Raw genomic sequence first — 26,666 nt, 5'->3', positions numbered from 1 at the left:
TTATATCGCACCTTTCATTGGATGATCTCAAAGTGCTTTATAAACATGGGTACTATCCCCAGATGGGAAACCAAGGTACAGAGAGATTAAGTGACTTGATCAATGCCATAAAATTAGTCAATATGGAACCCATAACTTTTGACTCCCAGACCCCAATTCTAAAACATTCCTCTGGCTGCCAAGGTGGTCACCAAGGAGAGAGACAGTTTTTTGAAGGCCTTGTTCTAATGCAAACATTTTTCAGCTTCTTTTGAGAATATTCCTTTGAAGCAAAGTCACTTATTCAATGTAGCAACAGTAACATTGTTGAGTATAGAAGGGCGTTCCAGGCACAGTCAAAAATCACTGGAGAGAGAAAGAGATTTCATGCCAAATGGCTGCAACTGGGCATAAAACAACTTCCACTCCATATCCACGTGGCGGCAAGCAACCACAATGGGTAAAGCTCTCTAGGCAAAGAGTATTCAACAACTGGCAAATAAGCAATACCACAGGCATTTAAATGGAATTGCGACAAATGCATAGGAGAAAATGATACCACTCCCCAGAGGAGAAAGCAAAAACGCTGTGATAACATTAAACACACACATACAAAACCCAAAGAGACACCTACTAAGAACCACAACGAAGTTAAATAAAACCAAATCTCACATTGCACAATCCGTTTCACAAATAAGGTAAATAAAATGCAACATCAAAGTTACAGAAGTCAATTTCACAGGTAAGGCATAAACTGAAACATCAAGTACATCAAGAGATATTTGTATTAACATTTGCAGTGACATTCACTCAAGCATTTAAAGCAGGGACAAGAAAGGGCCTCATGGTCAGCAAGGTTGGATCTGAGCAACACAGGCACAAAGGGAAGCACGGGTAATTTCCTGGCCATTCTGTACAGTGTGACACTAAATTCCTCTCGCTCGACAGCCTCACTTGGTGGCTGAGACAGAAACCAAGGACTCACAGGTGATGTTGTTTGCTGACTCCCTGGAGAGAAGGGATAATAGACTATTTATGTCCTCTCTCACTGGATGTGAGAAAGAGAGATGCTACAGTATCCTTCAGCCCCATCCAATTCACCCCTCCAGGAGGATTATGGGATCTGATAGTGAAGATTAATAATTATACTTAACACTAACATAGCACTCTTCACTGTCTAAGCACTTTACAAAGTTCACAATCCTGTGAGGGACCAAGTTTCTCCTGTAAGATGGGAAATTAATTCAACCCCCACTTGAAGTCAATGGATGTTGAAGGTTTTCAGCACCATTTGAGACTAGGCTATAATTAAATAACCATCACAAAAACCCTGCGAGATAATACTTGCCTATCACATAGGGGGAAACTAAGGCAGATAAGGTAAGAGATGTGCCCAAGGCCTCGGAGAGTTGGTGTCCCAGCAGGAATTAAAACTCAAGAAGTTCCTGGCTCAGGCCACTAGACTCGGGCAGAACTTTCCCTCCTCCAATTTATTAAACTCTTCATGTAAATGGTTCTGAAGTCCTGCAGATGAGGGCTGCATCATGCCATCCACCCCTGTACATAACTCACCCTTTATTCATCTCAGTAGGGAATTCCTAGCATGGATCAACAACAAAACTACAGCTACTAGCATCCTGTGCTGTAAACAGACACCTAGGGCCAAAATCTCGCCTGGTGTAATTCCACGGAATGATTTCTACAGGATTACACCCAGAACATATTTGGGGCCTGATACACCATTCATCTATCCCAGTAATCTTGCTGATCTGGGGTGAAATTCACCCCTCTGCAAATGGCCAGCATGAAGCCTATGCACCATTATATTCCATTTCAACCCTCGCACCTGCCTCTGCAGATGATGAATTTCACCTATGATAAATAGATTCTCCACCAACGATGGCCCTTCTTTGATTTGCTGGATTATTATGTGACAAATGATTTCCTTCTGCCCCAAGCATTCATTGTCCCCCCCCATCCCCACAATGATTGCCATGCAATTATAATTAAAAGAATTGCTACTTACTAAACAAACCCAGAGAGAATGCATACAAGCTATGCTCAGTGATACTCACAAGCAAGCACTTCCCATTTGAAGCTGCAAAGAAAAAAGAAACAGCACAGGATAGCTCATACTGCATTTTAAAATAGACTAAAAATAATAATATAGAAGCAGAGCAGAAAACAAGGAAAAACTGAAACAACCCCCAGAATCTCATGTGAAGGCGGGACCATTGCAGGCTTGTATAAGAAACAACTACCTCATACAAGCCAGGGAAACTGCATCCTAAAGCACCAATGAAGTCCAGCCAGTCAACCAGTTTTTTTGGCTGAACACTCATTTAAATGGCTCTGCCCAGTTCAGTGTATTCCATATTGATAAGCTGCAACGTTAATGTCAGTACAGGGAGAAATGGTTTTTAAATACTAAGTTTAAAGGGATGTTTTCAGGTTTTAAAACATACTCTCTGTAGCTCAGATTTTCAGAAGTGACTAGATATTTTGGGTGTCTCCATTTTCATCACGTGCCCTCTGAAATACAGGCTCCTTTACAGTGCCTTAAAATTGGGTATCCCAAATCTGCCACTTTTGAAAATTTAGACCTGTGTTTTACTATTACCACAGTAGAATTATTAGAACTGAACGGGGGCCCAAACTGTCACGTTACCTATTCTTTTTTATTTGTGGAAATCAGCGAAGCAACACCAGTGTGAAAGCAGAGATACACTGGTGAATCAGGACCTCAGCTTTAAAAGTGTTACTTACAATTCAGTATTTATGCAGTGTGAAGTGCAAAAAACTAAGCATCCAGCTTGGAACAACAAAAACAGACTAATCCATTTCAATTTACAAAGAGGCAGAATTACTTCTCCCCGCAACAAGATCATGCATGCAAAGCTGCTGATCAGTTGCACTGGGAACAGAGGATCACTTTGTTGCATATACCTTATGACATTCGGGCAAGCAGAGAGTCCCTTAAAAATCAACTTGTCTGTCTGGAAAGGGGAATCGTATTTTAAAACGCACAAACCAGGAACTCATTGTTATTCAATGACATTCATTCTGCAGGGAGCAGGGCATTTTATGCTTACACGATTGCAGTTGCACCGCAATTTGCTGACTCTTAAGGAATTTGTAATCTGAAGCTATTTTAAAGCAGGGATGATGATAAGGCATCTAAACTTCAAGACATTTCATTTGTGCATTGCACAGAACCATTGGAAAACAGGAGTAATTGTTTGGCCATTAGTTCTGTGTTTGACCAGGGAGAGAGGGATAAGATAGAAAAGTTACCACTTGAACACTGACTTGTAGCTTCTGCTGATCAGCCCCATCTCGAGTCTCTGGGAATAGCGGAGACCCCACTGGGTTGAGAGGCCTGCTCCCAACACTATAATTGCGTGTGCGCTTTATTGTGTCCGAACTGGCCAGAGGCGTAAAGCTGTTTCTTCTCATCCTTACAGGGGTTTGGCTCTTTGGAAGGTTGTTCTGATTGAAAATGGAGGATATTACAAGGAATGAAAAGCAGAACCACAATCTGAAATCAAAGTTCATGCCAAGATATTCCTGATGCCAGAGACACTTTCCACTTGCCATAACCAGAAGCCTAATCCTGCTACTGCTCTGCAGGCAGACCTGCTATTCAAACCAATTGAAGCCTAATGCAAAGCCCATGGAAGTCAATGGAAAAATTCCTCTGTGCAGAGGACCAGCACAAACTGTATGCACCACTGAAGTCCTATTTTGAGAATTCACAAGGTGCATAGGTCTTGTGCTAGCCCTCTGCATAGGAGTAAATTTAAACTTCTGGGTGGCTACAGAATCAGGCCCCTCAACTATCAAATTTCACCTGTCACCTTCTTTAAAGTTATCCATTTCTAACCAGTCCCTTTACCTTAGACCCTCTGCACACAGAACAGCTGAGATACTGCTTTCAACCAGTAGCTGCTGTTAAAATGCACTCTTGTCACTGCACTGTAACAGCTTTATTTCCCTTATCTCTGTGGGTTCAAGATTTTTTTAAACAGGATGCAGATAAAAAAAATTATTGATAGTAAAATTTCCCCAAGCACTTGGATTTATTTTCAGACCTGCTGCATCTTCCCAGGAAAGCAAAGAATCAAATAGTAACAGCTCCTACTGTTTTCATGACGCAGTGCTGAGTATCACACAGGAACAAGGTAGCAGTGCTAGCGCAATTTGAGTACAAATTATAAAACACCAAAATTGAACTAGCCGCTGAAATTTTGCTGAATCTCCTCAGAGTGGCCATTTCAATGCAGGTGTTGCCTTTGCAAGACACCTTCAAAACTTTTTGCCCGTCTACAACTTCCAAATTTGTCAATCTATGATTCTCTTGTCATCCTGTAGTTCAATAATAAGACAATTTAGATGCCACAAAAAATTCAACAAGATTAGAAATAGGTATTAATGACAATCATCTTCACAGCACTTTACATACGCTTTGCAAAGCACAGAGAGATAAAGGTCCAAGTTCTCAAAAGCGTGTCTAAATGTAATGGAATCACTTCCAATATACACCAGTCTAACCCAGCAGGATTTGGCAGATGGCCTTTAACTCTAAGGGCTGCAGTTTTTGAGTGCTCAACGTGAACACGCAGAGCCTGATTGTCCAGGTGTTCGCCATCTTTTGACCCTAGCAGTTGCAAATGATCAGCACCTCTGAACTATCAGGCCCTGCGTCAGCGTGTAAAGGTGGACACTCAATAACTGATGCAACCTTTGAAAACTTGGCCGTAAGGCCTCAATTCAGCAGATAATTTAAGCGTGTGTTTAAGTGCTTTGCTGAACAAGGGTAGGATGCTGAATGTGGGCCTTGTGGTGTGCTTACATAACCCGTGGAAAGGAGCTTCCCAGCCCAGGTCGACAGACGTGGGATAGCGGGGCTCGTGCTAGCACTCTAAAAATAGCTGTACAGACAGCACTTTGGAGCTATGGCTGAGGCTAGAGCTTGGGCTCCGAAGCCTAGGGAAGAGTTGGGGACAGCAGCAGAGTCTGTTACACATTAACTGCTGTTCCAACATCTGCACTTCAGTAGAGGTGCAACCGCCCACACCAGGGCTGAATTTGGCTCTCACGTTGCCACAATCTTCTGTTCCCTAACATACTGATGGCTAAGGTCGGTGTTCATATTCACCTTGTAGTCCTAAGGAGTCATTCCCCACTATGTGTGCCTAAATTGCCGTGTCAGAATGTCCTTATTTGCACAGAATACGTAGATGTGTCTTTACTAAATTTAAGAGTATCAGTACGAAGAGATCAGGGTACAAAAGACCTTTCTAGTTGCCTCAGATAACTACATATATCTGGATCAACAGCAGTAGAACAAATGCACTGATGGTGCCTTGAAGGTTTAGCTTTCCAGGCAGACCAGTTACAGCACTGACCTTGACCTTTCCACCGCTTTTTAGATCTTGTGAACCAGAGTTAAAGCCAACCAAGAAGTTTATTTATGACTTTTGTCCAATGCTATTTATAACTTTAGAAATATGAGCAAGAGCTCACGTTAAAGAATTATAGAACGAGCACCTTAAAAAGACAGATCATAGCAATAACAATGGGGAAATGCATCATTACACATTGGGATGATCACCCTAAAGCTTAAAAAGGCTGTATTGATAAACTTTGCATTCAGTTGTCATAATATGGTTATTGAAATAGTTTTTAAAATAAACTCTCTCCCATTCATGTTTGGAAACAACAAATGAAATATCTGGAAAATTTAAACCTGCAATAGTTCTGCTCAAAGAAGTTAATTATCCTTATAGGGGCAATACTTCAAAAGCAGTTTTTGTGACAGCTGAAATGAATGGAAAATTTCTAGCAGGCACTCCATAGTGACTGTTCAGATTTGCAATATTATCTTTGATGCAGGCTCTAGTTGTGTAATTTGCCAATCCCGAATCAAGAGCAGGGATTTTCAGTAAAGACTTACAGTACTCCCAGAAGGCTTGTCTCGATGGGTATTCACTGCTTCAACATTCAAGGTGATCGTTTCCACTTTACACCCTTCACCAAATGAAAAGAGAAACTTCAAAAGAGGAACTAGATTTTCTTTTAAAATCAATTATTCTCAGTTAAATGACTGGCAACTGGACTCAGATGTTTGCAGAGACAATAAATAATTCAGTTTCTTCTTTTGTAAAGAACTTGTATATATACAGTACTTTAAATTTAATATTAATCACTGATTCTACGTGTGTGTGTGTGATATACAACATTGTAATTACTTTCTCTGTAGATTTTGCTGCAGAAGTGGAGCTAGTAAACAAGGGCAGCCTTCACACAAAGATACATGCTGTACGGATTACACTTATTGACGTGAAAACTAGTTCAAGTTCAGTTCATTCCCAGGTACGAGTTCAAGTCTGGAGGGAAAAACCAGTTTCCGGGTCAATAAATATAATCCAGAGATAATGGGTCTCCTTTAGAAGAAACTGGTTGTTACTCATTTTTTATATATATATAAATTATGTATATTATAAAAATATAACGTTCTCACTCATTTTGCCTCCCCCTTATTTTCTTTAACTTTTATAATAAATGTAGCACTTAAATGTTTAACAGGACATAATTTTGCATTTATATTTTGATATCAAATTGCCGAGCAAATTCACAAACATTCAGCTAAGTGAGAAAAAGGGAACTATTTACCGTAAGCAACTGGTGTGAGCTTGAATATGGTGTGAAGGGGGCACTTCAGATATGGCAACTCGTCTGAAACCAGACAAGGAGAAGTTAAACACGGCATGTACTGGGCACAGTTTGAACTATGCAGGAATTTTGTGGTTCCTCAGTTTGGCCCGGATCTTGCAAGGACTTACACACACGCTTAGCTTTAAGCACATGAGAAGTACCATGGGGTTCAAGAGGATGGCTCACGTGTTTAAAGTTAAAATGTGTGGGTAAGTCTTCGAAGGATCAGGGCCTTTGTTTTCTGAAAAGCTGATGCAGAAGGTAACCGCCTCATAATTTATTTGACATCCCCTTATCTCTCCTGGAGTCTACTGCTGCAGTCCTGAGGGACACCCCAGAATCAACGTTGTGCACTTCCCTCCTGCTTCAACTGAGCCACCAAGTCACAGGTCCAGTCATTCCATCTAAGGGCACATTACTGCTGCTACTCAGTCTGCCAGGAGAGTTCCTCCCACCCCAAGTTCGGATCACGCTGCCTTCGCAAGCATCACTCCCTGCCTGCCAGCTTTGGGACCAAGAGACCACGAGCTGAACCTAAGGGCTTAAATCCCAGCTCCACTGAAATCAATGGGAGTTTTACCACTGATTTCAGTGGGGCCAGGATTCCTCCCAAGGTCCCTCCCGCATAGCCAGCAACAGTCCCAACAGGCAGGCTTTGTACTTAGATAGGGATTTTGTTTTGTTTTGTTCCTAACCTGCCACCCAGTGGAAGTAGCTTTCAATAGCAGATTCAATAGCAAAATTCCTCAGAGACCCACCCACTTAGGGTATGTCTATACTCCAATGTCTACACTGTGCCAGCTGACGTGGGCTCACAGGGCTCGGGCTAAGGGGCTGTTTCACTGCGGTGTGGATGTTTGGGCTGCAACGTCTACACCGCAATTAAAGAGTCTCAGCCGTAGCCCCGCGAGCCCGAGTCAGCTGGCATGAGCCAGTCGTGGGTGTCTAATTGCAGTGTATAGAATCATAGAATCTCAGGGTTGGAAGGGACCTCAGGAGGTCATCTAGTCCAACCCCCTGCTCAAAGCAGGACCAAACCCAACTAAATCATCCCAGCCAGGGCTTTGTCAAGCCTGACCTTAAAAACCTCTAAGGAAGGAGATTCCACTACCTCCCTAGGTAACCCATTCCAGTTCTTCACCACCCTACTAGTGAAAACGTTTTTCCTAATATCCAACCTAAACCTCCCCCTCTGCAACTTGAGACCATTACTCCTTGTTCTGTCATCTTCTACCACTGAGAACAGTCTAGATCCATTCTCTTTGGAACCCCCTTTCAGGTAGTTGAAAGCAGCTATCAAATGCCCCCTCATTCTTCTCTTCTGCAGACTAAACAATCCCAGTTCCCTCAGCCTCTCCTCATAAGTCATGTGCTCCAGCCCCCTAATCATTTTTGTTGCCCTCCGCTGGACTCTCTCCAATTTTGTCCAGTGTGGGGCCCAAAACTGGACACAGTACTCCAAATGAGGCCTCACCAGTGCTGAGTAGAGGGGAATGATCACATCCCTCGATCTGCTGGAAATGCCCCTACTTATACAACCCAAAATGCCATTAGCCTTCTTGGCAACAAGGGCACACTGTTGACTCATATTCAGCTTTTCGTCCACCGTAACCCCTAGGTCCTTTTCTGCAGAACTGCTGCCCAGCCATTCAGTCCCTAGTCTGTAGCAGTGCATGGGATTCTTCCGTCCTAAGTGCAGGACTCTGCACTTGTCCTTGTTGAACCTCATCATATTTCTTTTCGTCCAATCCTCTAATTTGTCTAGGTCCCTCTGTATCCTATCCCTACCCTCCAGCGTATCAACCACTCCTCCCAGTTTAGTGTCATCTGCAAACTTGCTAAGGGTGCAGTCCACACCATCCTCCAGATCGTTAATGAAGATATTGAATAAAACCGGCCCCAGCACCGACCCTTGGGGCACTCCACTTGATACCGGCTGCCAACTAGACATGGAACCATTGATCACTACCCGTTGAGCCTGACCATCTAGCCAGTTTTCTATCCACCTTACCGTCCATTCATCCACATAGCTTCTTGCAGCCACAGGTCTCTAAGGGTATCTGCCTGGTGGATCTTAAAGATCGTGGCAAACACTTCAGGAGTTTAAGAGTTCACTTCCGTGTCCTTGGACACAATTTCCCTTCCCTGTGCCATTTAGCCCCACTGCTGTCCAGAAATTGGCTGGGTGATGCTTTCTCTTTAATTACTTACATGACCCTCATCACTGCTGTATCTGAGCACTTCACAATCATTAATGGATTTTATCCTCCTCGCACCCATCAGGTAAAGTGGTATCATCCTCCCATTTCCAGATGAGAAACTGAAGCACGGAATTGATTAAGTGACTTGCCCAATGTCATAGAAGTGTCTGTGGTAGAGACAGGAACTGAAACCCACATCTCTCAAGTCCCAATAACGGGGCCAATCCAGACTAACCTTCCTAAACTCACACACCCAAAGTGGCTGCATTTCAGTGGCACTGCAAGGAGAACTGTTTGTGAAGCACTTACAGATACTCCGGGCTAAAAGAGGCTTGAGAATTGTAAAGTACTATATTACTGAATTTTTTCCCCCAAAAAAGTTCTGGTTTTTTTTAAATTAAATGAATAATGCAAGTCTCCCTTCCAGAAGCTCTGTTATGTAAATGGAAAACCCCAACCTAACACAGTGAATTTACTTTCATACCTGCGCTCTTGTCAAGGAAGTAGGCCAACAGGCACCGCATAACAGCCTGGTGAGCAATAACCAGAACACTGCCCTGACGCTCCAGCTCCATAATCACAGCCTCCAAACGCTGGACCAAGTCTTGGTATGACTAGAAATCAAGGGAAACATTCAACAGCATAAGGATGTTTAGGGGTTTCACAAGCATGCGGAGATGCCAGAACCGAGAGCAGGGCTTAAAATTGCTTCACATTAATCAAAACACAGGTTAAAAATCTTAAAATATGGAAGATATAGAAGAACTGATAGCACTGGGGGGGGTGGATCTAGATATATTTTTGGATTGGTAACTGGCCCCTAAATTTGTGGAGATAGTCAGATTTCGAGCAACATTTTCAACAGATGTAAATAAAAATAAGTAATAAACTACATTAAATAATCATGTCTATGGCTCTCTCCCCGCAACGAGCTCCACGCAGAAGGACCCCTATGTCTGCCCACAGTCCCAAGGATATAATACAATAACCCTCATACCACTTGATCATATTTGTAAAATGTATCACTTGCATGGCACCATAAAGGAAATAGTCACTGATCAGTAACCCACTGTATTACAGCTAAATTTGGGATACTACCATTAGGTCTATTGCCATTTCCCACATAAATCTAACTTCGTTTTAATTATTCCCTTCTTTCCTAGCTACACATACTCAGCTACGTTATTATTTTAAACCTACTCACCTCTCCTCCAGGATAACGATAAAGATATTTCTCTTGATCCCTCAGCGCAAACTCATCTGGGTACTGAGTTTCAATCTCTTCATATGTCATCTCTTCACACACTCCCTGGTGGAAGAGGAGTTTGTTACGAGGGAATTTATTTCAATAGATTTAAGCACTGGGGGGGAAAAAGGACTGAACACAGAAGATTCTATGCCTATGTGGTGTTTTACATTTCGTAACAGACAGGAGTAATTCTAACACAGCACTTTACACCTGAGAACCATAGAGCGGGCTTGCAAACATTAATTCCTTAAGCCTCCCACCCCTCCCGAGAGGTAGGCAAGCATTAACATCCTCGTTATACAGATGCAGGCAGGCAAGATCAGTTGGATGAACAGGAGACTCAACCTCTGCACTGTGGAAACTAGTTTCTTGAGAGAGGTTTTTTTGACCTGCGTTATGTGGATATCAGACCAGGTGATCACAATGGTCCCTTCTGGCTTTGGAATCTATGAATACAACAGAAATGACCTCCGCAAAGGAGCAAAAGTCCCACCCCCCCAAAATAACTGCAATGTGTTTTCTAGTTTGAATTTTAAACCAAAACCTTTATGTTCTATGGCTGTGGTTTTGGTTTGTTGGTTTTTAAACCTGAAAAGAATGAAAACAAGTATTTATTTCCATGTTATTATCTTTACAGCTCATTTGCATGAAAGAATTACAGTGAGAACCACTGAAAGCCCAACATATGCCCGTTGTGCTGTAGCTGGCTGTTGCAGGTACCTGGGACCTTGAATATTGAGTTTTTAATCGTATCTGCTGTAAAGAGCATTGGGATACTTAAACAGGTAAAAATCCATCGGCATTTTCAATTTTACACCAAGCAGTTCCATAGCTCACAGAGGTGAGGGGTTGCAATATAAACACATAGTGTTGTGAAGCGTAATTAATGCTCAGAAAATGTTTAGATGGGAGGGGAAAGACTTTATTTCATGTTCACTATTCTTATTTACAAGCCCCCATACGTTCAGTGTATAGCTTTAGATGTTTTCCCCACTGTACTCACAGCATCAAGCTCATTCAGAATCTTCCACTGCTCATAGGGGACCCCTAAGAACTCAGCTGTCTGGATGGTTCTCTTCAGCTGGCTCGTCCAAACCTTCAAATCCACAATCTCCTGCTCAGCAATGAATTTTTTAAGGGCTTGAGCGAACTGGAGAAATTGAAGCAAGTTGGAAGATGAGAAAAGTAACCATTGTGAATTCACTCTTCATTGTGAAAGAACATGCTAAACTTCTCACCAGACTGGCATTAACTGATGCCATCCAGAGCCAATTTCTGCCACTCTGGGTCTAGAGTTAATATGTTCACAGTTGTGAGCTGTATAGATGTCAAACATGCCTTGAATACATGTTGGCAATAAGTTACCATAGCTCCCTCTCAGGCACCTTTTAATCCGGAAGCTAAACACAGCAACTAGGATTACAACTAATCACTGCATACGGGCTCCCAACTTTAGCTTCCTCTGAGGACTAAAGACAACGGGAATCAATCCGCACATCCAAATGTGTGGGACATCTTGTCTGGGAAGCATCAGTTAAACTAGAGCTGAAATACACTTTCCTCAGGAAAGGAAAGCTCCAATGCTTGTTAAGGAGTCCTCCAGCTATTCATAGAATCATAGAATCTCAGGGTTGGAAGGGACCTCAGGAGGTCATCTAGTCCAACCCCCTGCTCAATTCTCAAACCAAAGACTCCCATAATTTGCTTGTGGACGAGACTTCCATCTCTCTTGGTCTAGCTAAAGAGAGCCCCTATCAGATGACAGACAAGTATTTCTTGTTTTCCAGTGCAGAGTACTCTACTGTTTCATATCAAGAACCAGAGCTGTGTGTAGAAACAGAGTTATACCAGTTAAGAATGCTTGCTAGGTGACCTATAGAAATATAAACATATATAGGTCAAGATTCCTGATACCCCAAGAAATCCAAACCAACAATCTTTATCCCAAATTAGAAACTGCACATTTATCTGCTTTATGAATTAAAGGTACCATCTCTCTAGATCTGATTACCCTGTCTGTCTTTTCAAAATAATGTTTCTTGTTCCACTACAAGCCCTGAAAGATGTGAAATAAAAGGTATTCGATATAATCAAAGAATGTATGGACTAAGTCCACTAAATTTACAGGAGCTGTAAAGAGATTTTGTTCGCTTTCTTTCTAAATAATTGTTGCATTAAGTGGTATGAACTGTATGGCACTAAAAGGAGAAACAACATTGAAAGATATATGCAGTGTTGCTGGTCCCAGGATATTAGAGAGACAAGGTGGGTGAGGGAATATTTTTTATTGGAACAACTTCTGTTGGTGAGAGAGACAAGCTTGTGAGCTACAGGCCAGGACCTGAAGAGAGCTCTGTGTAAGCTCAAAAGCTCGTCTCTTTCATTAACTGAAGTTGGTCCAATAAGAGATATTACCTCACCCACCTTGTCTCACTGAAAGATATAAGCAGCTAACCAAGGCATAACTTTGAAACTGAGCAGAGATTCCAATTCGCAGTATAGATAATACAGAAAAAACAACATAAAAGAAATCTTTGAAATGAATGAAACATTGAAGTCTTCTAGGAACTGAAGACATTTGCTATACGCCAGCGCCATCTGCTGGATATCAATGGAAACAATGGAGCCGAATGGCTTTCAGCTCTCGTTCAAGTGGCCAATAGAAACTGCAGCGTTTCTCAAATGTGGCCACCAAAGGCTTTTCTTACAGCCAAAACCTCCTGGGCAGTGACTCGGGGGAAGCCGGGGGAGGGAACCAGCAGGGTGTGGGCCCTGCCCCCCTGAGGATCCACAAACGCCAGAGGAGCAGGCAGCCAGTGAGTTCCCCACCTTCCTGGGAGCAGTGAGTCTCAGATTTCAGGCCTCAGCCCTGGAGTGGTGGGTAGCAGACTCCAGTCGTGGGGCTTTGGGCTCTGGCCCTGGACCCCGCCGCAGGTGCAAGCCAGGGCCACCCAGAGGATTCAGGGAGCCTGGGGTCTTCGGCAGCGGGGGGCCTCCGCTTCAGCGGTAATTCGGCAGCGGGGGGTCCTTCCACTCCGGGACCCGCCGCCGAAGTGCCTCGAAGACTCGCGGCGGGGCCCCCCGCCGCCGAATTACCGCTGAAGCAGGACCTGCCGCCGAAGTGCCGGGTCTTTGGCGGTAATTCGGCGGCGAGGGGGTCTTTCTGCCCTGGAACCGAAGAAGCTCCGGGGGCCCAGGCCCCGTGAGAGTTTTCCAGGGCCCCCAGAGCGTGTGAAGGACCCCGCTCCAGGGGCCCCGAAAAACTCTCGTGGGGGCCCCTGTGGGACCTGGGGCAAATTGCCCCACTTGCCCCCCCCCTCCCAGGCGGCCCTGGTGCAAGCCCTCAGTTCACCCTCATCCACCCTGCATCTTGGGTTGCCAACTTTCTAGTCGCACAAAACCGAACCCTCTAGCCCTGCCCTTCCCTGAGGCCCCGCCTCCACTCACTATATTCCCCCTCCCTCAGTGGCTCGCTCTCACCCACCTTTACTCTTTTTCACTGAGCTGGGGCAGGGGGTTAGGGGTGCGGGAGGGGGTGAGGGCTCTAACTGGGGGGTGCAGGCTCCGGGGTAGGGCCAGAAATGAGCAATTCAGAGCGCGGGAGGGGGCTGCAAGTTGAAGCAGGGGGTTGGAGTGTGGGAGGGGGTGAGGGCTCTGGGCTGGGGGACTCTCTTTCTTCACAACTCCTCTGGGGTTGACCCTTTTCCCAGGGCTAGCATCCAAGGGCTTATTGTCCCATTCCCTCTCTCCCCCGACCCCGTTTCCTCCTCCCTACTTCTCTGCTTCCAACAAGTGACTGCAGGCTCTCCCCTACAAATAAAAATCTCCTTTCTTTAGATTCCCTACCCAGCTTCTCCCCCAGTGAGGCTTCATCAGCCATTAGGCCTCATCAGTCCCTGGCTCTCCTCCAGGTGTAGCCTATAAGGTTAATTGGCCTATTTTACCTGTTCAGACATTGTGAAGGGTGGACAGCCCGTCACACTGCCAAGTAACCAAACTGTGGATTTTAACTAAGTAATGCTCTATATGTGTTTCTCCTTTGTAAATCCAAGCACACTGCCCTCAGACCTTCAAAAAAAGAAATGTAAGCAATTGCTTTTGACGTTTCAAACTAGTCCCTATCAAACCAAACACAAGAAATAGCAAGGACCAAATTCATAAGAGAGAGTATCCTAAGGCAAGGGCAGCCTTATTCTTTGAGAGAATTACCTGAAGGGTGATAAATGCATTAGAGATACTGGTGACAATCAGTAAATGTAATAAGATTTAGGGTGATTTGTTTTGTTCCTCAGAATAGTTGCTGGATCCCAACAACTAGTTGCTGGGTCTGTGTTACTCACACAGAAGACTGCATGTGTATTTTGCATTCAGCATACGCCTAGATGATCTGTCGTATCTACACTTGATGCCTGCGAGGGCGGCAGTCAGGCAGCCTTTGGTGGCGTGCCTCCGAGAGGTCCGCCGGTCCCATGGATTCGGTGGCAATTTCGGAGGCAGTTACACCGCAGCCGCGGGATCGGCGGACCTCCCGCAGGCAAGCCACCGAAGGCTGCCTGACTGCCGTGCTTGGGGCGGCAAAAAAGCTAGAGCCGCCCCTGACTTGATCAATCAACTGTTGTTTATATACCAGCGAGGTTCTAGGTGAATTAATAAACTGCTGATTGGTTAAGAATAACAAAATGTCCTGATCTCAGAAATACTGTCTAAGATAAAAGTAGACCGGCAAAGAACCTAGTATTAAAATTTGTAAACTAGCACTCCCTTGATTCATTAAAGAGGAGTTATCCTGATTAAACTGCATCCCAATGTTGGCAGTAACATTTCGCATATTGGCAAATTTAGTCTATTACATGTCAGCTTTACAGTCTAACTGGCACCTTGGGAAATCCATAAAAATGTACGCCCATTCTTGTTTGCACAGTAAAGAATGAATCCTTTGCAGAATGAACACCCCTCATTGGCAGGGAGCACTGCTACAGGGGGGCACGGAGAGTGACTGCTGAAGGTGAATGTGAGGACTTCAACCCCAGGCAAAAGAGAAATCACACACCCCTGACAGTCAGATGCAGGCCAATTTCTCTGCTGGCATAAATGAGCAAAACTCTGTTGAAGTCCATGGAACTGAGCCCATTTACACCAGCAGACAATCTGACCTAAATCCAGGTCCCCATTATACTGACACACTTTAAAAGGATGCCAATCCTGACACTGCCAAGAACATACCTGCTTCCCGTGTGGCGACAGGCCAGAATCCCCACCGATCTTGCCAACAAGGTTAAAGTCACTCTCGCCATGCCGGCAAAGGTAGATGGTGCGCGGTTGGACATGAATGTTCATTAGGTAATAGACGATTTTACTCTGGATGTAATCCCGGACACGGTTTACCAGGAACCGCTGTCCCACATTGATCACTTTAATGAAGGAAAGATCTCTACGGTCAACACAAAACAAGGACACTCATCAGCATCTTTAAAGCAAAATATGTGTGTATTCTTGTAATACTGATACTGCTGCTACCACTTGGCATTGAGGTGCCTTAGAAAACTCTTAGAGAGAAAGGACAGACTATTACAATGTAGTGTAGTTTTCTATTTAAACATTCCCATTTATACACTAGAGAGAAATCCTTGCAAATCATGTTGGACATAATCCTGCACGCTTCACACAAGCAAATCTCCCATATTGCAAAGTCAATGAGAGTTTTGCCAGCATAGGGACTGCAGCATGTTAGGTTAGGGAACAAAACTGGCAAAAGAAAGCAGCCCATGAGTCTGTTTCCACAGCATATCCAGTATGCAACATGCTGCTAAATCTCGCCTCTTACTGGTCATAATTATCTGGATCAAGGGGCTGATATGTGACTTTATAGCACTCTATCCTCTTCAGGAAATCATCCATCACACACTCTCGATTTCTCTCTGGGTAGTCAGGGCTGGAGACCTTCACTTCCTGAACAAGAGAGAGAGAGATTTTAGAAAAGTTAAGCAAACTTTGTATAAATCAGAATAAGTGACATTATTCTTCAATTTTCAAACAAGCAAGCAAACACTGTTTACTTTTCCCCTTCCCATCTGCCCTGTGAAGAACCTGCTCCTGGAAAGGAAACAAAGAACACTTCCAAATGTCACAGGGTGGCATTTGGTCAGGGGACAGAGACAGATGGCTTGACTTTTGCCTCTCCACACAAACCACTTACTGCAGATCTTCCTATGAAAATAAAATCAAGCTCCAAGATAAAATGCTTCATGGCTTTAGTTTGGTTTCCAAGTTCCCACATAAATAACCCATCTGTCTTGGTTGCCATGCATCTGCAAATATTAACCACTTATTTCAGAATTGAAACATCAGAACAAGGCTATCAGAACTGCATACAGTATTGCAAAGGGCACCCCACCCCAGGCAGTTTATACAGGGATAGCACTGCACCAGAATAAGAACTGCAGAGTTACACTTATTAGAAGCAGTTCAGTTTCAATCTCTTTCTGCCTACTGAGATAACAAAGACCAGTTTTTCTGATCCTGGCATAAGCTGCACTAAAGCAGGGTAAGAGAATATTGGGTGAGTTTAACCGAGGATGCCCTTCGTGACTGCAGAAAGGAAAATCAGAATGAAAGTTAGAACTCAGTCTTTGAGCCAGACTCTGATCTCTCTTAGGACAGCATAAATCCAGAGTGACTCATCTTACTCCGACTGGGTTATTCTGAATTTACGTGGGTGTAACAGAGATTAACAACAGGCCCAAACAGACACCTCAGTGTAGAACACTCAGTACGACTTCACAGAATCACCTGACCACAGGCAGGTACAACAGAATGAGGGAGAGTAAAAGCCTTTAAACCCAGAATCCCCTGAGTTCTGTGGATTAGGTTTAACTTTACTGTAGGGCTCTCTAATAATAATGAATCTCAGCTGTTACTGTGAGCCACTATAATAGTCCGTGACCTTCCCTGACAAACATCAAGTCTCCTAGAGAAGGCTGCTACAGACTGCACCTATGAACATTCAGCACCCACCAGGATATTGGCAGCAATGACTTCTGGATCGTCACAGACAGACTCCACAAAAAACACCTAGAGAGGAGACAATGAAGCATGTTTAGTAGAATTAAGAGCCTCTAGAGTAATGTAAATAGGCCATATTAATTCCCAGTATAGCCACAAATGAAGTCAGCAGAGTTACCCCAGGGATAGATTTAGCCAGATATGCTTTGTGAGAAACTAACCTTGCCCCTCACAGTGGGTTCCTATTATCTGTCTATTTAGGAATGTGTGCCACACTCATCCTCATGATCTCTGGGCTCCAGAGAGATAAGGGCTGATGAGGGCAGAATATTTTGTTTGGGATATCCCAACAGCCAATTCACTAAAACAGGGTACTTCCCAAATCAGACATATGCATAGAAGGGTGCTTATTCTCCCCTACCGTGCACCTTAAATATTCATTGACACCGGAGCAGAATGGATGAAAAACAACACCAGAACGGCATTTCAAACCAGCTTTGCAGAGGTGGACATGATGACACAAACCCTGAAGCTACAACGGCACTGTACAAAGATAAGGGCCCAAATCTGCCATCCAATGCACTGACGCTAATGGCAATGGGATACACCCAAAGGAGGCATTCACTCCTACTGTCCTTATTCCAGATCAATGAAAGTCACCTTATAAGCATTCTCCTTAGCAAAATTTAAGATCAAGTCCCTCCTCTCTCGAGTCGTGTTGGTTGCATCGAACACCTAACAGAAAAAAAAAAAAAAACATTAGCTACAGTTTTTAAAGCTGTCAGAAGAGTTTGGATGAATATCTCAGGCTTTGATTTAATACTCTTTTGATTTAAACTCAGTATAATCAAGTGTTATCTTACAGCTATCTGTCCGCCATCCTCTGTGACATAAGCTTTCACATCTTCCAGAGCCACCAAGGCACACTGTCTGTAAGGAGAGAAATTGGCAGCATTGCAGACAGTGCAAAGTGGTCAGATTCCAGGCCTCATGAATCACGACTCCAGAGCTTACAGTGGGACAAATTACAGAGCCAACCCTGTTTAAATGCCTCTGTTCTGAGCACTCTATCTTTCCAGCTCAGGAGTCTGTTGCCATCTCTCCTTAAAGGAACAAATGGGTCTCTGTGGAGTCATAGTCTTTGGGGACAGATGCGCTGCCCACCAGGGAAGATAGATTCTGGGAGCCGAAGCTGAATCTAGGTCTCCCAACTGGTCACTAAATTGGACAATAAGGACTTTTTAATCCATCTGCTTTTTATTTGTATTACATACCTCTCTTATCATCTGAGTTTTGTCCCTTGGGCCCCATTCTGCATTCCTGGAAGTAAATGACAAGATTCCCTCTGACTTCAATAGAAGCAGGTTTAGCCCCTTTATTAGATTTATTGTTTTAGTATCATTTGACATCTCTCCCCAGGATGTCTCGTCGTTAAACAGCCACTACTGTATGCCTGGGGGGAAATCCTGCCCTCCACCCCATGAAAGTCAATGGGAGTTTTGCCATGGACTTCAGCGGAGCAAGGATTTCATCCTTGGCAATCATCTGTAAGGATAAACTTTCCTTAAAAGAACATATCTATGCTCCAGTCAAGGGGCGAGAGAGCACGGCAGCTTGTAAACATGCTCGAACAAGGACCAAAGGGCACTTTCTTGGAGGAATAGTTATATCTCTGCCAACTTGCTAAAGAGGATCTGAAGTTTGTTACCTATTCATGAACAGGAGGCCTCATGCCCACCCTGAAGACCCAGCTTCTAGGGCATGAGGCCTCCTGTTTTAATGGCGTGCACAGGATACCCAACAAAGCACACAGAGTGTGTGCCCCCCAGCCTCGATAGGTGAATTTTATGGAACAAGCCTGCTTTGTCACCTTGAATTCATACTACAGTGTTGATGTCCTGCTGTGTGCAAATGTCTGTAAGAAAAGTGATCTGGAGTCTGAAGCTGGGAATTGTTTATTCTGGTGGTGAAGTGCAAAATCAAACCAGAACCCTGGAACGGCATGACTTTTAGACTGACCTAGAGGTAAGCTGAGTTCAGAAGCAAATTCCAGAGCAATGCTGAATTCAGAAAAATTATCAGTCACTAAGCTTTGATCTCAATAGCTACGGAAAAAACATAATCCTGCTGCCATTATAATCAATGGGGGTTTTGCCACAAATACTCGTGGGAGGATGAAGCCCTAAATATTTTATCCTATTGGAAGGTACAGAGAAATACACAGAGATTATAGGGGCTATAAAATGGTATAGTCGAGCATGCCGGAGACCACACAAAAGCTCAAATTACTAGAGAGTTTAACAACAATCTCTCTCTCTTTTGTAAGAGCCACAAGCAAGTTCACATGCTTGGAAATTTCCCCCTGCACTGTCTGCAAAATTAAATTACCGGGTAGGGTTAATTTACTTTCTCCCTATATAATTCCAGGTATTCATTTAAAGATGTTCTTGGAGTTTCTAGTACCCCTAAACCTGTATAGTGACAGCTGTATCATCAACTGGGCAAGGGTCAACTACCTTTTTTTCCTCCTTTTCAAAGTGCCAGCAACCAGGAGAATGGAGGTGGGAATATGAGGATTTAATGAAAAAAAAAATTTTTTTTTGAAGAGCACTAGTCTACACAAAATTCAATTCTGTCACATGCTCCCAATGCAGTTTTTAAAACTTGTAAAATAATCTGGAATTTCCTCAGGTGGAACAAATTATTAATCCACTCCACAAAACATTCACTGCAGGCCCAAATCTGCCATCTTTACTCACACAGTGTAACACCTTACTCTGTGAGTAGTCTCTATTGAAATCAATGGGAGGTCTGATGCAATAAAGTCCTCCTCAACCTAAGCAATGGTGGCAGAATTTAACCCCATATTTGTCTATTGACATTAAATGTCACTTCCTACAATCAGAGGTATAGTCTAAAACCAGCTGCACAGACTTTAGAATGACATGAACTTTTTCCTCTACCATTCAAGTTGGGTTGCACCCTCTGACACAGACTTACTTCCGAATCTTCATGGCTTCTTTGTTATCATGCCTGAAAAAATCATAGGACTTGTACGACTGCACTGCTTCACGACGATATACTCCTAGATTAAACACTTCACAAAAAACAAAGACGTGTGATTTGCAGCATTTCACAAACATGTGTTACCTGGCTGTGAGCCAAGAGGTGAATCACATCCTTATCTTGATTACAGCAATTTATGAGCTATCCGTCCAACTAAAATCTTCCAGCAATTTTACTTCAAATTAACTTTCGCAAACACCACGAGAATTCCTTATGACTGAAATCTGAAACACTTAAACTGCACCATAGAATTTCAGAATCGTGTGTACCTTTTCCCAGATCTCCTCAAGTGAATCCACATTTTTTATAACTATCCTCCTAGTTATCAGTATGTTCATGTGCAATCCCTATTCCCATTAAGCAGGATTATATGCACTCACTGAAAGGAGAAGAGACCCAAATCAAGCAGAAGGGGCTTTATAATATCTCATGCACTTTGCTAAAGAAGAAGAATTTAGTTCTCGGAAAACATAAGAACATAAGAATGGCTGTACTGGGTCAGACCAAAGGTCCATCTAGCCCAGTATCCTGTCTACCGACAGTGGCCAATGTCAGGTGCTCTGGAGGGAGTGAACCTAATAGGTAATGATCAAGTGCCATCCATCTCCTGTCATCCATCTCCACCCTCTGACAAACAGAGGCTAGGGAAACCATTCCTTACCCATCCTGGCTAACACACATTAATGGATTTAACCTCCATGAATTTATCTAGTTCTCTTTTTAAATCTGTTATAGTCCTAGCCTTCACAATCTCCTCGGGCAAGGAGTTCCACAGGTTGACTGTGCGCTGCGTGAAGAAGAACTTCCTTTTATTTATTTTAAACCTGCTGCCCTTTAATTTCATTTGGTGGCCCCTAATTCTTATATTATGGGAACAAGTAAATAACTTTTCTTTATTTACTTTCTCCACATCACTCATGATTTTATATACCTCTATCATATCCCCCCTTAGTCTCCTTTTTTCCAAGCTGAAAAGATACCAAATTTGGCAGCCCTGGAAACCAAAGGCCTCTGTCTGACTGAAATTCACCTGTGCAGAGGGCCAGCACAAGGGTCTATGAAGCACTTAAGACCTACTTTGAGGACATAAGTACCGCACAGATTTTGTGCTGCCCCTCTGCACAGGGATGATGTTCCCTCTCTAAGCACAGAATAGATACAGCTTGAGTAACGCTAGTTAAGCTTCCCTGACATACTGACCCTTGCCAATCTGCTTGTAGAAACCACCTCTAAGGGTTCAAGTGGAATTCAGTTGCTATGGATAACTGAATCTTAGGGCTCTTTGCTGGCACTGCCAATAAGGTTTTATGTCGTAGACGCTTGTTCACCGGGGACAACAATGAAGCTAGCACCTCATAAAGTAGCTACCAAGTTATGACAACTTTCAGTGACTATAAACCTGGGCTAGATTAAAACAAATGTCTCATTGCCAGTTCCCTGACCCATCCATCGCTTTAAGCTACCATGTACAAAAATCCGTACAGACCTTTCGTAGGCACACCAATCCAGTTGAGGTAGCGTGTTAATTTCTTGGACATATAAGTCTTGCCCCGGGCAGGAAGGCCAATCATTACAATCAAAGTAGGGGAGTTGGTCATATAAGAAGCCCATGCTGCAAAGAGGAGGAGGCGAAATCATTAAACTAATTAAAACAGCTTAGAATAAAAACCAAATCAGAAGCCAAATTCATCTCTGGCATAACTCACTGCCTCTGCCCATCTACCAGCCACACAAAAGGTTACTTACTGTATGAAACACACAGTTGATTCATTATCATGCCCTTCCAGCCAATTAAACGTTAATAGCAATCACTGGACCACAGCATGGCTCTCTCGGGAGTTAGCTAATGAAGTAGGTTAACGACTGATCAGCCACCGGGAACAGGGAAAATAACGTGTGACTAATGTGTCAGCCAAAATACGTCAGCCAGAGTTAAATATATTTAACTATTAAGCAGTAACTGTCAAGGACATAGGAAAAAATTCTTTAATGAAAGAGATCATATTTCTCTCCTGACAGCAGACAGGAATCTAATTTCCTTCCTTAACATACTCAATAAATGATCTGAGAAACTAAATTAGTAATGTTTAGCCTATTGCTGAGAAGCAGGATTTTTTTTACCATTATTGTTTTTGCATAAAATTTCTTGTTTCTTTTAAAAAAAAAAAGTTACGTAATTTCCCAAAAGCAACAGATTAACTAATCCACTAATTAAGTAAAACTGAGTTTTATAAAACAACCGTATATGAAAGACACTGATTATAGACAGGGATATGGGAGCATGTGTTGCCATAATTAAACTGATCAAAGCAAGTGAATATAAACTGAATGGAACATGGAATGGACAAAATGTCTAAATGGCCAGTTGAGATGGTTTCGCCACACAAGATAAAATGCAAATCTAACTGCAATACTGACGGGGCTTTGTCAGCTGTAAATCTAATCAGTTTCAAAGACTTTGTTAAAGATATATCTGTGCACTACACCTGCCCCCAAACAACCATGCCCATTTTTTTTTATAGTTTTATAGCCAGACTTGTCTATTATTAGAACTGTTCTTCTCTCACTTGTTGTGGTGCACAAAAACCTACACAAACAACAGGGAAACCGACTTTGGGGAAGCCATCTGTACCAAGTGCTGTCAAATGCACAAAGTAAGCAAATGGGAAAAAAATAAATATTTTTCCCCACAGTCTCTTCCAGTCATAGTAATTTTAAGGATTATTTGCAACAATTGTAGGTAAAACATTGTTAAACACAAGCATAACCTTTAAATTGATGATGTCCCTTTAAATAGCTTTATAAAGAATCTGGAGGAAGAGGCAAACAAGATGTTAAATTTTAATTCCCAGAGTGACCTAGATTGGGAGGTTTTGAAAAATCAGTAAAGACACTGTGTTATGAGATCCAGAATGGTTAGATATATAAGCAGGAAATAACAAAATGAGTGTAATCTGCATAAGAGCAACTAGTACATGTGGAGAAAAAGTAATCCCTAATAAAGCTATTCAATGGGGGAGAGATACTTGGAAAACAGTAAAAATCAAAACAGACCTCCGGTGATTATGCAGCCCTAATCATAGTATTGTGTGTGCGCATCCTTCCTACTGAGCAAATACCTTTGGGATTCTTTGCTGAAATCAGTTCCTGGCCTATGTCAACAGAAGATTGGAAAAGCTAGGTTAAAAGACTTCAATGGAGATTGGTAGACACTAGGTTTGGCATCAACTCAACATATCGGGGATATGGGTAGGGATAGGGTGCAGAGTGACCTAGACAAATTGGAGGACTGGGCCAAAAGAAATCTGATGAGGTTCAACAAGGACAATTGCAGAGTCCTGCATGTAGGAAGGAAGAATCCCATGCACCGTTACAGGCTGGGGACGGACTGGATAAGCAGCAGTTCTGCAGAAAAGGACCTGGGGATTACAGTGGACAAGAAGCTGGATATGATTCAGCAGTGTGCCCTTGTTCCCAACAAGACCAACGGTATATTGGGCTGTATTAGTAGGAGCATTGCCAGAAGATCAAGGGAAGTGATTATTCCCCTCTATTTGGCACTAGTGAGGCCACACCTGGAGTATTGCATCCAGTTTTGGTCCCCCACTACAGAAGGGATGTGGACAAACTGGAGAGAATCCAGCGGAGGGCAACAAAAATGATTAGCTGAAACATGGATTACCTGAAGTGGGGTTCCAAAGAGGATGGAGCTCGGCTGTTCTCAGTGGTGGCAGATGACAGAACAAGAAGCAATGGTCTCAAGTTGCAGTGAGGGAGTTCTAGGTTGGATATTAGGAAACACTATTTCACTAAGAGGGTGGTGAAGCACTGGAATGGGTTACCTAAGGAGGTGGTGGAATCTGCATCCTTAAGGGTTTTTAAGGCCCGGCTTGACAAAGCCCTGGCTGGGATGATTTAGTTGGTGTTGGTCCTGCTTTGAGCAGGGGATTGAATTAGATGACCTCATGAGGTCTCTTCCAACCCTAATCTTCTATGATTCTTTCAGAGATGTAACATGTCCAGATCACTGCCTGATGAAGCACATTAGACAGAAATATGAAACAACGTTTCATGATGGGCTATTTTAAACCACTGTTCAAGTACAGTTGTGCTACTTGTTGCCTAGTACATGTGGGTGGTTTTCAGGAACAGAGATTACATTAAAACTCTAATCTACATTAAAACAGAGTTCTTTTTTAAACAGCTGAATTCCAAAACATTATTAACTCGAAAGGTAAACATTTGTCCAGAAGAGCAAAACATGTAACAAATATAATTAGAAGTGATACAAACAAGAACTGTAAACAGTTATAAACCCGTGAAGTACTACTTTAGGAGCCTACATGAAATTATTTCTGGGGATCTCAGTTCCAAGTGGACATCATAAAAACACATCACAATTGTTCCCCTTGTTAGCAGCCTCAGCAGAGAGGTCAAGAACTGATTGGGACATACAAAAGGAACAACCCTCCAGATCAGAGCTGAAGTACTTTGGGGAGGTGACATGGGGGAAGCCAGCACTACCACTGTTGTACTGAGGATTGCGTGGGGGACATAATTCAGCTATCGAGTCAGAAAAAGTAAAATAATTCAAGATGTTTATGTTAAAGACTTAAAAACAAAAGTTGTGCATGGTAGGACGATTTTTTTTTAAAGATCCTGATCCTGCACTCATGCGCAGCTCATTTCAGGATTTTAAATAGCTCTAAATTCATTCCTGGTGTAATGCCACTGAAGTCTATAGAGTTGCACTAAGGATTAAATTGTATTTGTGTTTACTACTGCACTGAGCTAGAAGGAATAAAGCACGACTGACTTACCCGTTTATAAAAAGAAGTAGTCAAAGAGAAATTCATTGCAAGACACAAGATCTATTTTCCCAAGACTGTCACAAATACTCACAGCACTTTTTTTCTGAGACTCTCATATTTGAAGTTTTGTTTTCCTGGTTGCTGTTGTTGTTGTTCTGCTCTGGGACTAATGCTGTATGTCCTGACATTGCTGCTAATCGCACACTTGGTCAGTGTTGGACCTTTAGGCTCTTGGAAAAGAAAAGAAGAACCAAGAAACAAATCCTTGTGAAATCCAGTAGGCAGAATAAAATAAGATGCATAGCAACTTATCTGTGCTGTTCCGGGTGGGAGGGAAAGGAAACCATAGAACAGTCTCAGAGCCACAGTACAAGGTCAACAGCAGGTCGCAACATACGTAGGTGGTAACAAATGTAGTTGGCACAAGATAAGGCAAAGCACAGAAAAATGAAGCAGAGGAGGAAAAAAATACCTCCCTCACCTGGGACATTAATGAACCATCTCAGCCAAGGAACAGAAGGGGGAGAGTACCTACTTTTGCCCCTTCCCTGTAAGTCACTAAAAATATAAAGGAACAGCCTTCCCCAGCCTCCCAAAGTCATTATGCAGCACTAGGCACTGTTTCGGAGGGGGAGGGGGGGCAGTCCCCGAGATGCCAAGGCTGGGAAAGAATCCCAGCTGGTTTGACAGCATCCTCTGAGCAGGGGACAGGGCAGGTCTCTCAGCCAGGCACTCCCAAGCCCCGCTCCAGGATTGCTGCCATTCATCGGGTGCCGACCTGCAGAGCCCCCCCGCCGACACACCCGCTCGCCGCGCGGGGGAACGGAGGCGCAGAACCCCCCCAGCCTTCCGCACGAGCCCGGGACCGGGTTCCGCGCTGAGACGTACCGGGAAGGGGTGGGCAGCCAGGCGGCTGCTGCACCTGCCAAGCGCTGCGAGCCTCAGACACCGCCCAGGAGCCTCCCGCAGCAGCCAGGACGTGACTGGACCGGCCGGCTCGCGCGACCCCGCACTGCAGCAGCAGCAAACCAGCCGGCGCGGAGCCCGCACACCCCCTGCGCGCTGCCCGGCTGGCACCAGCTGAGGCTGGCGGGCCGGGAACGAGATGCAAATGATATGCTAATGTGGCGCCCACGTGACGAAGCCGCAGCGCGGCAGCCGTGTTAGGGGGAGACCCGTGGAACCAGAGGAGCGGGACCAAACTAGGCAAATGAACGGGAACCATTAGAATAGGCTTAGACATGCAAACGGGGCGTAAACGCGTCCATTGGCAAAGGGTGCAACTGAGATGCAAATACGTCCATAGATAAATGGCATGTAAATGAGCTCAGAACGCTCAATTATTTTCCACTGAACTGCGAAGGCGTAAAAGAACAGGCAGTTCGGATATGCAAATAAGTTGCAATTATGCAAATAAGTAGCAATTATGCAAATGAGCTCCTAGTCCACCTGGACCGCGGGGAGGCAGAACGCGGTGACGTATCCCCCCTCGACTGTGAGATTCTCCGTGTGCGTGTGACGGCACCAAGGGCACCTCGAGCGTTCCGCCCCAAGCCGCGGATTGGCTGCGCCGCGGGCACGCGGGAAGAGATGCGGGTTGCGGCGTGGGTCCCGCGAGCCAATAGTAAGGCACGGCGGAAG

General features: G+C 43.8%; 1 protein-coding gene across 3 annotated transcripts; it reads right to left on the bottom strand.

Moving 5' to 3' along the window:
* Positions 1 to 128: 128 nt before the first annotated feature.
* Positions 129 to 26,069, bottom strand: PFKFB2 (6-phosphofructo-2-kinase/fructose-2,6-biphosphatase 2). Of its 3 annotated transcripts, none has more exons than XM_045015924.1 (17): positions 25,914 to 26,069; positions 25,117 to 25,255; positions 21,701 to 21,826; positions 20,149 to 20,245; positions 18,012 to 18,078; positions 17,809 to 17,883; positions 17,161 to 17,217; positions 15,971 to 16,095; positions 15,370 to 15,577; positions 11,150 to 11,296; positions 10,102 to 10,206; positions 9,382 to 9,511; positions 6,655 to 6,717; positions 5,936 to 6,009; positions 3,289 to 3,468; positions 2,006 to 2,077; positions 129 to 987 (listed from the first exon to the last, which is right to left on the bottom strand). In XM_045015924.1, exons 2-16 carry the CDS (start codon positions 25,211 to 25,213, stop codon positions 2,051 to 2,053), a joined length of 1,578 nt encoding a protein of 525 aa, XP_044871859.1. In that variant the 5' UTR covers positions 25,214 to 25,255; positions 25,914 to 26,069; the 3' UTR covers positions 129 to 987; positions 2,006 to 2,050. The 3 variants fall into 3 exon arrangements, with proteins under 3 accessions (XP_044871859.1, XP_044871857.1, XP_044871860.1); XM_045015922.1 differs by having other exon boundaries at positions 2,055 to 2,077; positions 25,914 to 26,068; XM_045015925.1 differs by lacking the exons at positions 25,117 to 25,255; positions 25,914 to 26,069 and adding an exon at positions 18,423 to 18,468 and having other exon boundaries at positions 2,055 to 2,077; positions 21,701 to 21,736.
* Between the last annotated feature and the right edge of the window lie 597 nt (positions 26,070 to 26,666).

This window comes from Mauremys mutica, chromosome 4 (genome assembly GCF_020497125.1).
Source record: "Mauremys mutica isolate MM-2020 ecotype Southern chromosome 4, ASM2049712v1, whole genome shotgun sequence".
Lineage (NCBI taxonomy): Eukaryota > Metazoa > Chordata > Testudines > Geoemydidae > Mauremys > Mauremys mutica.
Note: the sequence above shows the minus strand (reverse complement) of the source record. Positions and strands in the feature narration are given on the sequence as shown.

What these genes read in the sequence shown, in the direction of transcription:
- PFKFB2 (XM_045015922.1), bottom strand. Translation starts at nt 25,213, where the DNA reads ATGTCAGGACATACAGCATTAGTCCCAGAGCAGAACAACAACAACAGC. An exon ending in CTAAGGAGAATGCTTATAAG is followed by an intron (nt 17,218 to 17,808) that starts GTGACTTTCATT and finishes TCTCCTCTCTAG; the next exon opens with GTGTTTTTTGTGGAGTCTGT. An exon ending in CTGATCAGCAGAAGCTACAA is followed by an intron (nt 2,078 to 3,288) that starts GTCAGTGTTCAA and finishes TTTTCTTTGCAG; the next exon opens with CTTCAAATGGGAAGTGCTTG.